The following is a 13,406-nucleotide window of genomic DNA, read 5'->3' on the forward strand; positions in this document are numbered from 1 at the left end:
TGTAAAACCACTATACCACACTCCCTTTCAGGTTCAAGTAAACTTGTAGATATACATTAAAGTGGTCTAAAACTGTAGTTCATCTTTGACACATCGTTGGATTAGATATCTACTAGAGAATACAATTCATAGTTCATCTGAATAGAATATCTTTCTCAATGATTTCGACAATCGAATTCTCAAGATCTCTACAGCCTCATATCTACCAGTTTTCCGTGGCTAAAGCATGTTATGTTGGTCACAGTAAAGATTCTCTTTCCAGAAGTATATTGAAACATATCCTGGTATGATTGCATAAAGGTGATTGTAAATCAGTTAATAGTTCTATTATTAAACATATGATCAATTCCGTTAGTTTATAATCTCCACAGGAATGTTCTTTGAAAAATCTATTTTCTTTTCTAAACCAACTTAAAGTTAATAGTTTAGAGCGAATAAATCCACTCTCTAATTTTATTAATTTTTCCAATCAGATATAGCAGGGTTTTTTTATATTTTCGTTTACCAAGCAAGAGAACCGAACTATCTCTTGGCAAAACTGCTGGTATTCCTTCTTCTGTCTTGTCTGGATTACTGTTATTATCATTATTATTCATGTGTATTTGTGTGTGTCCATCCGTTCGTGTATCTCCTTTTCATCCTCTGTCTAAGTTAATCATAGTAATAAGCTTTATTATTATTATTTAGGGAATGGAATGTTGAAGAAAAGTAGAAAAATTTTGCTTCCTTATAGACAGATATGCATGTAATATATAGATAGATGATTATTGGAATTATTTGCCAAACTTTTTAAACACTTGAGGAAAATAAAATAAAATAAAACATTTTAACCTAACATGTCATTTATGATTATTATTGTTAACTCGGTTCTTTTCCTTTGGTAAGTCGGGTAGAGATTGTATAACTATTATGTTATTGACTGACGAAAAGCGTTCTTTTTGAGAAAGTTACATAGCGGTATATATATACAACCTAAAGTGTTTTAGTTAAAACAATATTTTCTCTTTTCTGAATGACTTATGATTTTTTTTTATGTGGGGATCGCTGTAGGGAGGAGACTTAAGTTTACGGGCATTGACTGATATGTGTAATTAACTTTTCATTTCTGTTTAAAAAATAGCTACGTTTATCACTAACAAGTTATCGTATTCAGTTTTTTCTTTTGCTTTGATTCGATGATAATGTTGTCAACTTTTTGTTGCTTTAATTACTGCTTCTTCAAAAAGTTTAATAATTTCAATAGGCTCTTTATTTATCGTTAAATGAATTAGTTTGAAAAAGTTTAACTTTAAAATATATACAGTTAATTACAGTCATTGAATTGTAACCAATGTTATGTTTGTCTAGTCGTTTTTAGTATTGATTTAATTCATAATATCAATTTGCAACATAAACACTAGCCCAAGTAACTGGACATCAATGCACTATATTAAGGTGTTGAGTAATTGGAGATAGTCGACAGCATATCATGAACCTAGGTTTCCCACCACCTAGCTTTCATCAGCAACGATGTTGAGTCACTTGCACTAGTGGCTTCAGTTCGACTACCTACAATCACGTTATATATAATTGCTTCTCTCAGATGCGTTCTATTTAAATTTAATATCAAGAGTTCTGTTGTTTTTCTTTGCAGACATTTTCCTTCACTTGGATCGTGCCGATCAACGTATTCACGAGAAATAAACTAACGTTTAAATATTTAAACTAGAAATGAGTCTTGTTCATAGTTATTAAATTGAATGCATTGCCTATTTTATTGTGTTGAGATCTTAATGTTCAAAATATTTCAACCAGTAGGTCGTAGATTCAATCTTCACATTTTTCACTTCGATAACGCCTAAGATCGTAGTAATTACTCTAAATCGAACGCTTATATACATTTAAACCCTGTTTTTGGTTTGTGAATTACATTTTTTCGCATGCTTTTTTTGTTACAGAACGAGAAGCAAATCCGAATGAGCCTTCATCGTTACGTGATACTTTTACAGAATCTGATTTTACTAAAACAACAACAATATCATCTATGCATAATGCGGTTACATTGGATGGTTGTGATACAAAAAATTTTGATAAATCTAACAATCAAAAATATTCTTCAACCTTTAATCATCATCATCATAATGAGGCGGCTTCAGAAACAATGAATTCATCTTTGCATAATAATACAAATAATTCAAAATGTCAAAATAATAAAACGGATGATACATGTAAGGCGTCGATAACCACAACAGTGTCTAATAAGTCTAATTTCCATAAAGATTCCATAGTTTATTCCTCTCAGTTAGACATTAGTAATAATAATAATACTAGCTCTCCTGGAAGTGAGAGTTTTCTTGGTAGTTTCGATGGTTGTGGTAGTGGAGGCGGTGACGGTGGTTGTGGTGGTTCTTCTACCTCTTATCTATCACCTGCTTCATCTTCCGCTAAAGATTCAAAAACAGAAGAGGATCTAGAAGAAGAAAAATACTTGAACAATAATAATAACATTGACAATTGTAACAATAAATCAATAATGAAAAATCACAATTCTTACCATCACCAACAATTGTCGTCTAGTCCTAAAATTTTAACAACTCATCTAATACAAAATAAATTCAATCCACATCCACTAGCTACCATTAATCAATCACTGAATATCACTACTAACAATAAAACTCATCATAGTAATGATAATAATAATAACGTGTGTATTCATAAAAATGAAACTTGCAATGTCTGTGATCAAACTAGTAATCATTTAAATAATACTTGTAATATAAATTGTAAAATTAATTCTACTCCGTCAGTTAATGAATCTCCTGTTTATGATAATTGTATACCAGATATTATTAATTCAATAACGGCGACAACAACAAATCATCATAATCCAGTGAAATTATTGACTACTACGAACAATTGTAAACATTCACAACATCAATTACTGTCTAATAATAATAATAATAATAATAATAATAATAATAATAATAATAATAATAATAATAATAATAATAATAATGATAATAATAATAGTTTTAGGCAAATAAATAATGATCATATTCACCAGTCACCACGTATGACGACATCAGCAACTAATCATAGTCCAGTTTTCACAATGAATGGTATTAACAAACCTTGGAGTTCTGTAGATGGTTATAATACGTCACGTATTGTAGTTGGCACTACAATAAAAGAAGAAGAAATTGAAAGCGAAGAATTCAATTCATTGACAACATTTCAATCATGTACTACCGAACAGGAGAATTTAAAAAATTCTACTTCTACAAAATCTTCTAATCAACAAAAACTTATGAATTCATACAATCATATCAAAGATCCTTTGAATTTACCAGTTCAATTAGGTCCACATCTTGCAGCCGCTGTTGTACAAGCATCTGATGAAACTGGAACAGCAACTGCTGATCTAGTCGCTGGTTTAGCTGAAGTTCGTCGACGACCAATTGATGCTAGAAATAGACTTCGCCGACTTGGTTTAATGCAAACACCAGATAATGGGAATTTTTATGAAGAAATATCATTTAATAATAAAGTTGGCAATTCAATATCAAATCGTTTATCTTTACCAGCAAGTATTAATCTCCCACCGCATTTATGGCATAGAGCTACACAATTTTTAGAAGAACCTATGTCAAGACGTGAGCGTCGATGTTCATTAGTAAGTGTCGTTGTTAATATTCTTAAGGCTATTTTTAGTAGTTAGAAATTTATAAAAACAAAACTTGTATATGATTAAATTTCGAAATCATACTACGATAATCGAATATACGTCTAATTACTTTTTAATCAGTTTACACTGGACAGGTTTTTGCACTCTCTGTGAAATTAAGAAGCATATTAAAATCCAAACCATTAGCTTTGAATTTTTTGATCAATATTTGTAGCTACAAATGAAGATATGTATCATGCATGTTTTCACCTACTACGCACTGTAACCTATATGCTTTATGCTTCATTGTAACTGGTATTCATAAATTAATAGCAATTAAAAAAATCCTTGAAAACCTGCTTTGTACATTGAACAACTATTTTGTATGAATTGAAAGATATCTGCCGAAATAGAACTTAATAAACTTCTTTAGAATGGGTACACCGATTTGATTGTATATAGTTTCGTCAAACTTGAGTTGACCGTCTTTCGTGCACGTGCATTTAAGGACCAGTTGTTCACAGTTTGTTACTGACTGATGAAGGTAGGCAGTCAAAATACTGGCAAATTATGTTTATAATCTCAAAAAGGGATATTTTTGTAAACTAGAATGATACATCAAACGAAACCATTGACTAACCAGAGATATGAATATAATTCTCTGTCAGCAAAATGGAATAAATCTTTTAAAGTACATTGCAATTAACCGTTGACTAATCGATTCTAGTTTTTAATCCAATCAACTAACCAATATTTTTACATGATCATCGTTGAAACAGTTGTAGATTAATGCAACCAAAGTTACAATGAAATTAATTATGAGTATGGGGATTTGTGGAGATTGTAATATTTTCACTGTTGAATTCACGAGTCGTTCTAGGCTAGACCACCATTGAAAATCTGGAAGCACTGGACGACCGTTTCGTTGTAGTATGGGACTCGTTAGTAGTGTGCTTTCACGGTCCCGTTCTCGAGACCAAAGATCCTGGGTTGAAGACTCGCGTGCAGGGTTGTGGATGTACACTGCTGAAGAGTCCCATGCCAGGGCGAAACGGCCGTATATTGCTTTCAGGTTTTCAATGATGATTTAGCTTAAATCGACTCGTGAATTCAACTGTGGAAGTAGATTATTCTATTTGTAAGCATAGACAATGTAAATGAAATAAAAATAGAGACAGTTATTTAATATTCAAAATACCTCATCATCATTATAAAGTTGAAAGTTTGACTTATTAACTGCCGTCGGTTCGGTTTTCCAATCTAACTTAATTTATCAATAGCAGATAATGATTCATTCCCATGTGTGTGTGGGCATGTTTACAGTCGACAGTGTTTATCTTTATGACTAATGACTGATTATTGTATATGAATAAGCCAATTTTAGTTACTTCTTTCACTCTGAATCCATTTATCAAGGTTAGATTATAATATATATCCTGTGCAAACTTTTAAATAGATAAATAAGCCAACTTCCTAAATGGTAGTTAACTTATTCAATGCATAGTCGTTCATATTTTCATTCAACGATTTCTTATCGTTCAGTTATCTGAATTATTACTTGTTTACTTAAACAAAAATTTTTTTGTTAAATCAGGACGATAATTGTTATTTTTACAAGTGTATTCGTTATTTTTATTACATGGCTGTAAGTAATCAGTTTGTTGATTATGATACTATCTTCAGTGGGTTAATCAATCAGTCATAAATATCATTAGGATCTGTGCAAATGTATCGTCGAGAATGTTAAATCCCTAAATACAATTTAGTAAGAAATTCAGTAAAAGATTGTATAGTAATTTCCATTGTGATTTTTATTCAGTTAATGTTTGTATTCATTGAGTATGAAGTACGTTCATTTGATTTGCATTTGATTTGTTCATTATGTTAATTAATTGAATGAATATGAATGTAATTTCAATTCTTCTGGGATCTTTATCATACAAATCTTCTTTGCATGATTTATATTTTGAGGTCATCGAGGCTAAGAGAGAAAGAAGCTACTGCATCTGGATTCGAAGTATTGTTAGAGTAATTGCCGTTACCACAAACCATATTACTGTACATTGGTTCAAATTAACATACACAGCTGAATTTCAAAATAAGTGGAGTGACCAACACATTGAACTGATTAGTTCCATTTACTTAGGTTAATTATTAACACGAATGTGTTTTAAAGCTATATTTTGCATATTGGAGCGAAGAAATCCATCTCAAATATTCATCTGTTCTTACTCCACAACGTTCGAAAGACTGGATTTCATTGACATCTTGATCAAACAGGATTATGTCATTTGTGTTATCCAAGTTAGTAAAATTATCTCCAGCTGGGATATCAATCCTTGTGAAGTTAATCAATAAAATAGTCACTTACATAATCATATCTATGCTAAGATCAATTAGAAAATGGGAAGTGTGAGTATTCGTGACGAATGAAACTTAACGTACCGAAGTTAGCTAATAATGCAGCGCAAGCTGTGACCCAACCAAGAATGTTCAAAGAATCTACGCATAAATTCTGATGAAACTGAGCACCAAATGGTATGCATAAAAAAATGAAATGATTTCGTTGAGAAATAAACAAGGAAAGAGAAGTACCATCAAAAATAAGTGAGTAGATTAGTGGATTAGAATTGGGATATAGTAGGCTATACAGTTCAGATAGAAATATAATTCACTAGGACTTATTTCAGTTAAAGGATTTCCTCTCACTTCTATGAGGAAATGAAGCTACAATTTCTATTCTAAACCATTTCCGATAATATCTCAAGTCACTAGACCGACAGACATCAACATGGAGTCTGGTACAGATGTACGTTGGCCCAAGTTGTCATACCTGATTAGAGCAACAAGATAAAATTATCAAAAGGGATCGAATTAAAGAGTACATATCACTGATATCAAGATGCACAGTGATTGTTGGCCTGTGAATACTGTACACTGAGTGCTCACTGGTACACATCTGTGTCAAGGACAATCGTATCTCGACTGACCAATATGATATGTACATATATGTTCATGTGCTGTTTTGGAGCCAGGTACTTAGATCCATTTATTTAAGCACATTTCTCAACACGTTAGAGAACGTTTTCTTAAATCATTAAGTTGTAAGACAAAATAAATATGACTAACAAATTGCATCATGCTATAACCTACCAGTGTACATGGATTTTCGGTGGTCGATGTATACTTAATGGATTTAAAACTTGGAATACTAGTCAGTTCTATATTTGTTATAACGGTATTAAAATGTGCTCGCAAAAAGTAAGTCATACTGATTACCTGTGTAAGTTCGAACAGCTGTTGTAAGAACACAAAGTAAGTGAGTAGTGCAAGTGTGGGCGGGCTTACTGTGAATGAGTGTTTTATTAATCTTGCCAAGGTCATCACCCACATATCTTTCTGTTAATCAGCCCAGTAATTGTATACATATGACAACATCTGTGGTCCTTTAATACTGTATTGTTGAAAACTTGTAATCATGTTAATTATTGTAATGAATAGAACATACTTTTTTAAAAGAAGGGTTATTTATCACATGTGATCACCTAGGTGTGTTGTGTTTTTAACCATCATCATCTATTTAAATCTCTTGCATTACATTTGACTGAAGTAGGATTTTAGTAGCATGTTTAGTTTTTCGGTATGGTTTTTCTTTATCTTTCAAAAAATGTTCTTTAAGTGCTACAATTGTTTAGTGGTTAACTGTTTCAATTTCAATCATTGACTTATAAACGGTATATATATATATATATATATATATATATATATATATAGAGAGAGAGAGAGAGAGAGAGAGAGAAAAGATTAACAACTACTGTTCAAATCCACCTATCAGCGTAAAATGAGGACAATATACTTTTTCGTTTGGTATCGATTGTGTCATGTGCTTTAGTAACTATACACATGTTTAACGCTTAACCAATTAGCACTAGAGAGAGAGGAATAAAATGATACTGACCGTATAGTATTTACAGCTCACGCATATCATGCAGATTGTCAGCTATGGGGACATTTGGAGGTGATGGCGATTACCTTGGTTGGATGAATAAATCCTTTATTCATAATCGTCCCTTTCAATTACCCTACGGTTTTACAACACTATATGATCTATTCAATCGGTGATGTGCAACTTGGGAGGATGATTTCGGTGGAGTTGCGTTCCCTGAGTTGGATGCTTTAATCGTGAATTTTTCATTGTCTATCTAGACACGACAAACTTGAAATAGAAGTTGAGCTGTTCGAATTTCTGCATATTTTCCTGACAGCTTTTTCAGTCAGTCAGTTGATCTTATGAAACAGCTTGTCTTATCGACCTCGATTTTGATTGGTTGTTGTTGAGCTTTGTCCTGTCATAGTTTGCATTTTTATCTCAAACATTATACTCTTTGGCCTGATTCTACATGTTTTTTTTTAAATGGTTGATAAATTGAATCAATATTGATATATTTCTGACTCGCTGATTAATCTAAGCACCAAGGTTCTAAAAATCCTCTGGTTTTCTTTGTATTTTCTCTGTCTAAGACTTCAACGTTTTCCCAATAGAAAATGTGTCCATAATTGTCTCTGCGTGAACTGATAAAAGTGAAGATTGATCGTGGTGTTCAACAACTAGTTGATGTTCGTGCTGGTGAGGATGAAGAAAGTAGCCACTTTAACGCAGTCGGAGCACTATAATTTGTGGATAATGTCTGACTGTTCTTCTTTGTAATTTCATCCATTGGTTTGCATAAGATTAACTGAGGTGGTTTTACTGGTTTATACTCTATGTCTATTCCAACTCAGTCAGTCAGTCAGCTACAACGTACGACCAGGCACAGATATATGCTCGGTCCAAATTGCCACACCTCATTAGTACAACAAGATGAACACCGAATTCATAGAAGTAGTTACTGCCATGATAGTAAAAAAGATTTCATATAAGGATATGCCTCAGGGAGAAAGAATTAGTTTGTAGGAAGAAAGGCGTAGAGTAATTTTAACCTCACGGTTTAAGGGAAGATAAATAGTGTATAGACCGTCACCATTGTGATGGATTCTGAGCCATATCACCCAGTCTCCAAGCATTGGTTACAATAGTCACGTGGATCCCAACCAAGTAGTCTGCATCTACCAACATGGCTGAGACCATAAGTTAGTGACTTTGTGTACTGATGCTACGTTCTGGTTTGGCCACCCCTAACTTCCTTCCAACCGTCTCCAACGCTAGTGAGCATTGTGCGTCGTGGTAATCGGTGTTCAGGCATGTGTAACACGTGGCCCAACCATCTCAGTCGGTGAAGATTTACAACCTCATCAACTGATTTACGATCATTCCCTAATACCCTGTGTCTAACCTCACTATTGCCTACCTGATGACCCCAGCAGATGCTGTCAATATTTCTAGGATATCTGTGATCAAGTACTAGTAACTTACGAATATCTTGTACTCTTAATGGTAATGTTTTTCAGCCGTAAAGTAGAACAGAATGAAGTGCTGTGCAGTCTATTTTAACTAAAATCAATGACCTTTCAATTTCTAAAATGTTCATTATTGATTTACACGTTTAATTTCGCTCACGCTTACGAGTTTGATACATATATTTTAACGTACTTTAAATAATTCTTTTCAAAAAGCAGTCATTTAAAATTTTACTCCATTTCCTAGTACTATAGGTGTTTTTCTTTGTGTCTGTTTAGCTTTACTTTACATACCGTAATAAAAGCTTTTGATAATGATCAGTTGGTATAGTATGATAATCGACGGTAAAAGTCATCGAAAAACTGTTGAGGATTGGATAACAACAAATTGCTTCCCTTTTCTCCAGTGGCTTGCTACATTTTAATGAGCCATATAAATATCAGTATACTACATTTGACAAATACGACACTTATACACCTTTTTTTAACGTAACTGAAATTAAAGTGGGAAACATTAAACGAAATGCTTTGCAAATTAATGCAAAGCATTCGGACAAACTACCCAATAGGATTGTTGTTGTGGTAGTAATGTAGTATGATTAATGGAAACCAGAAGTATAATTCTGTTCCACCATCTCTCCAAATGTATACAAATAAGAAGTAAATTTTTTTATGAAAAAGTCCATTTTCATCTTGCAAAACTCATTTATTTTATTAACGTGAATTCAACATATTTTGCACTTTTTGTTGTTGTTCTATTCCTTTGTTCAAAAATCATGTAGCGAATCACGTGCATAAATTATGTATGTTATAGTCTGTGCACGTACATCTATGGTGTATTAGCTAGTAGCTGTCAGTCGATAATCGTATTTTGTTCCATATCTATCAGCTATTTAAAATATTCCATAACATAAAAGGATGAATAATTATTAAATTGTTGTGGGTGCACAATGCTGAAAAGTTCTATATTAGGATGAAACGGACGTCCAGTGCTTCCTAGTTTTCAGTAGTGGTCTAGCGAAGACCATTTCGTGGTTTAAACTATGAATATTTCATGTCAGTTAAAGTTTCCGAATTCCATTCAAATGAAAACTTAACACTCATTATGTTCATTGGTATAATATTGGTTGATCCAGACTAACTGGTTGGTATCCGCGCGTTAACAATAACCAGTGTTCGAGAACTTTTAGTGACATCATAGCTCATAATCGTTCCTTATTGCAGAGGTGTATTTATTTTATCTTTCTTTCAATCTTGTATTTTAGTATTCCTGCATAAATACTTTTCCGCTCTGTCCTCTTAAACTATGTTCTAAATTTCCAATCATTTACATTATCATTGACACTACATTACTCCCATCTTTTTGCTACTCATCTTGTTAATTTAATCTTGTTGCCGTGCTGATATGATATGAAAACTTGGGCTATCGCTTGTCTGTACCATACTCTACGTTTATAAGTGACTATTACATTTTGTGTGATTGTTATTCTCTACACCTGTTTGTAACAATAAACTTTGTAGGTTTTTATATTGATGCATCATGAAATTCAACAGAGTGATTATCTTTAATTGCTTATCTTGTGATTTAGTGTTTCAAGATAATAAGTTTAGTTTCTTTAAAATCTTTCTCAGAAAGATAAATTACTATATTCAAAGATAAACTATTCAAGAATCGATAGAAAGCTGTCACGCAAATGGTGCATGTTTTAAATTTTATTTGTTATATGAAGAATATTCAACCATTATATATATATATATATATATATATATATATATATATATATATATATATATATATACTTATTCTTAATTAGTACTTTTTAATAGTTTACTTACATACTTACATGCACACATTAATCTTTCTTAAAAACCCATATCTACTTACGATGATGTATTTTTTGAAATTATTATTATTATTGACTCGTTTATCAAGAAAAAATTCGTGTATTTGACTTCAAGCCAATGTACAAGTAAATTGGCTTTGGGTAACCACTTTCGACGTGCATATTAGGATTATTCATGCTGTTTAATTACTTAAACTGAAGTAGGTAAAGCACAAAGTTCGAACATTTGACCTGGTGGTTGAAATTTAACCTTAAACATCAGTAGTTCCTCGTGTTTGAACGTCTCTCCGGTTATTTCAGTTTAGACAGTTAATATTACTACCTTCTTTCTCTCTCCCTCTCTCTCCCACGCACACTAAACACCCTACTCAAAGCCGATTTACGTAAACCTATGTTTTTAGTGGATGATTTTTATTAACTTTAAATCATAATGTTTATCAGCGAACAAACAGATCATTCAAAATGATAAATTTTTATCGACTGAAACAGTTTAGATAATGTTTTAATTACTTTTAAATAATCCCTAATATTTTTACATAACAGTTAAATTGAATAATAGTAGTATAATCAAAATAAATCTCTTAATAATCTGGTTTATTTTTTCTAACAAAACTATTGATTGTCAAACAGTAGGTTAAGAAAATACATATTGATCTTTATTCTTTTATGTACCCTACTCTGACTGGTAATGTTAAATCTTTTCCTCATTGCTTTTAAAAACCAATCCCAGATATAGTCAGTTGATCACTGATTTGTTGGTTAATATACATGGCTTTCAATGATTCAGGTGAAAGTTTGAATCTTACCATACGAACCGTGTGGCTTGCAGTGGAATACATACACTTGATATATGCGTTACTATTACTGAATAAGTTATAATCCCAAAAGAGTAACTCATACAATTACTCATTCATTCCTAGCTTGTATCTCTGTTTATCTATTGAACTTGTAACCATCTAGGATAGAATTTCTGTGGTGTATGAATCTCATGTATTTTTTGCACGTCTTTCATGCAGTTATTGTGTTGTTATTTTTATGATTATTTAGTTCTTTACACTTTTAATTAATTTTTTGTGTCAATCTTTTTTATTTTCTTAATAATAACATTCAGAGGATAATTCAACTTTCAGGGTATTATGTTTACTCTCTGTATCTATAGTGTTTGTATGTGTGGTATGTTTTCAGATTTATGAGTTTATATTAATCTTTTGTTCTGTTATTCCACTCACACACATATACTCTCTCTCTGTTTTCGATCATTTTTGATACTGAAGTTTTTGTACTGTTGTGTTTATTGTTATTATTACTATTATTATTATTATTATTATTATTATTATTATTATTACTATTATTATTATTATTACTTTGATTAATTAGTCGGAAATTGGTTTTGGAAAACTCGAGTCTTACGCCAAACTGGATTTATTGGGTCAAGTAAGTGAATTATTATTTATTTGTTTATTATTTGTATTGGTAATTATCATATCATTAGATATAGATAGTGTTACTAAAATAATTGTTATGATTTTATTCGGTACATATACATTCTTATACGGTATAATTTAGCTCATATTGTTTTGTGTGTATACTACTAACAAGCACTGTAATTAGTTGTTATTGTTGTAGTAGTTAAAAGTACCAATACCCCTCCTGTCAGCTTGAGGAATAGAAAAATATGGTTTATTTCCCGATTGGATCAGAATAATTTCATTCATATAAAGTGTATGAATGTTGTTTTAAGGTGAATTCAACTGATATTATTATTATTAACTCATTCACCGGGGTACGAATTCGTGTACTTGACTCTAATCCACACTTTTCGGGTAAAAGCATGTAATTATATTCTGTTACTTAAATCGTAATCGGTGGAGGAGATTGAACTGCCGTCTAGTGTTGATCTCATTCACTAGAGATAATGTAGTGTTACTTGTACCAGTTTAAATTTTATTCAGATGACCATAACAAAAGTCAGTTATTCCATCATCCAAGAAAAAATCACTGAAATAATTAAGAATCTTTTTTATCACTAATTAAAATGAGCTGAAGAATTGTTGTAAACTAAACAAGTACTGATGATATATGGTTGTTTCATCTTTACTTTAAGCTCCTAATCGGCAGTGTGTACCCATCCACGTGAACCTTTTCATGAAACCAATCCTAGAATATTCAAGTCCCATGTTGTGCACGGTATCACCAGGACATTCAGTCACTCTCTCCCTTTATAGTGTCATCATTATTTAATATCATTAATGCGTCGCTGTTATAAACCCTAACTGTAGTGCTCCAGGCTATGCACTGTTTGATTGTCGAAGGTTAGAATGAAGCAAAAACCAATATTATTTTCCCTCTACTCTTAAATATGCCAGTCTGTGGTTATGAAACCTATCCTCTTTAGATTGAACCACTCTGTATCAACCACATGTATTTGTATAGTAATTACAAACTATTCAATCAGTTTGACGATGGTCTACTTTCATTGGTGGTGATAACCATGCGGTTTTTTATTTTTTTTACTGTGTCAA

General features: G+C 31.9%; 1 protein-coding gene across 1 annotated transcript in view; it reads left to right on the forward strand.

Moving 5' to 3' along the window:
* Window positions 1-13,406, forward strand: part of CDK17_3 (Cyclin-dependent kinase 17) — an 83,400-nt gene that overhangs the window by 16,585 nt on the left and 53,409 nt on the right. The window contains exons 2-3 of the mRNA XM_012936972.3: window positions 1,938-3,652; window positions 12,262-12,318. Of these exons, the coding sequence (XP_012792426.3) occupies window positions 1,938-3,652; window positions 12,262-12,318 (1,772 nt within the window). The remainder of the gene's footprint in view (window positions 1-1,937; window positions 3,653-12,261; window positions 12,319-13,406) is intronic.

This window comes from Schistosoma haematobium, chromosome 4 (genome assembly GCF_000699445.3).
Source record: "Schistosoma haematobium chromosome 4, whole genome shotgun sequence".
Classification (NCBI taxonomy): Eukaryota; Metazoa; Platyhelminthes; class Trematoda; order Strigeidida; family Schistosomatidae; genus Schistosoma; species Schistosoma haematobium.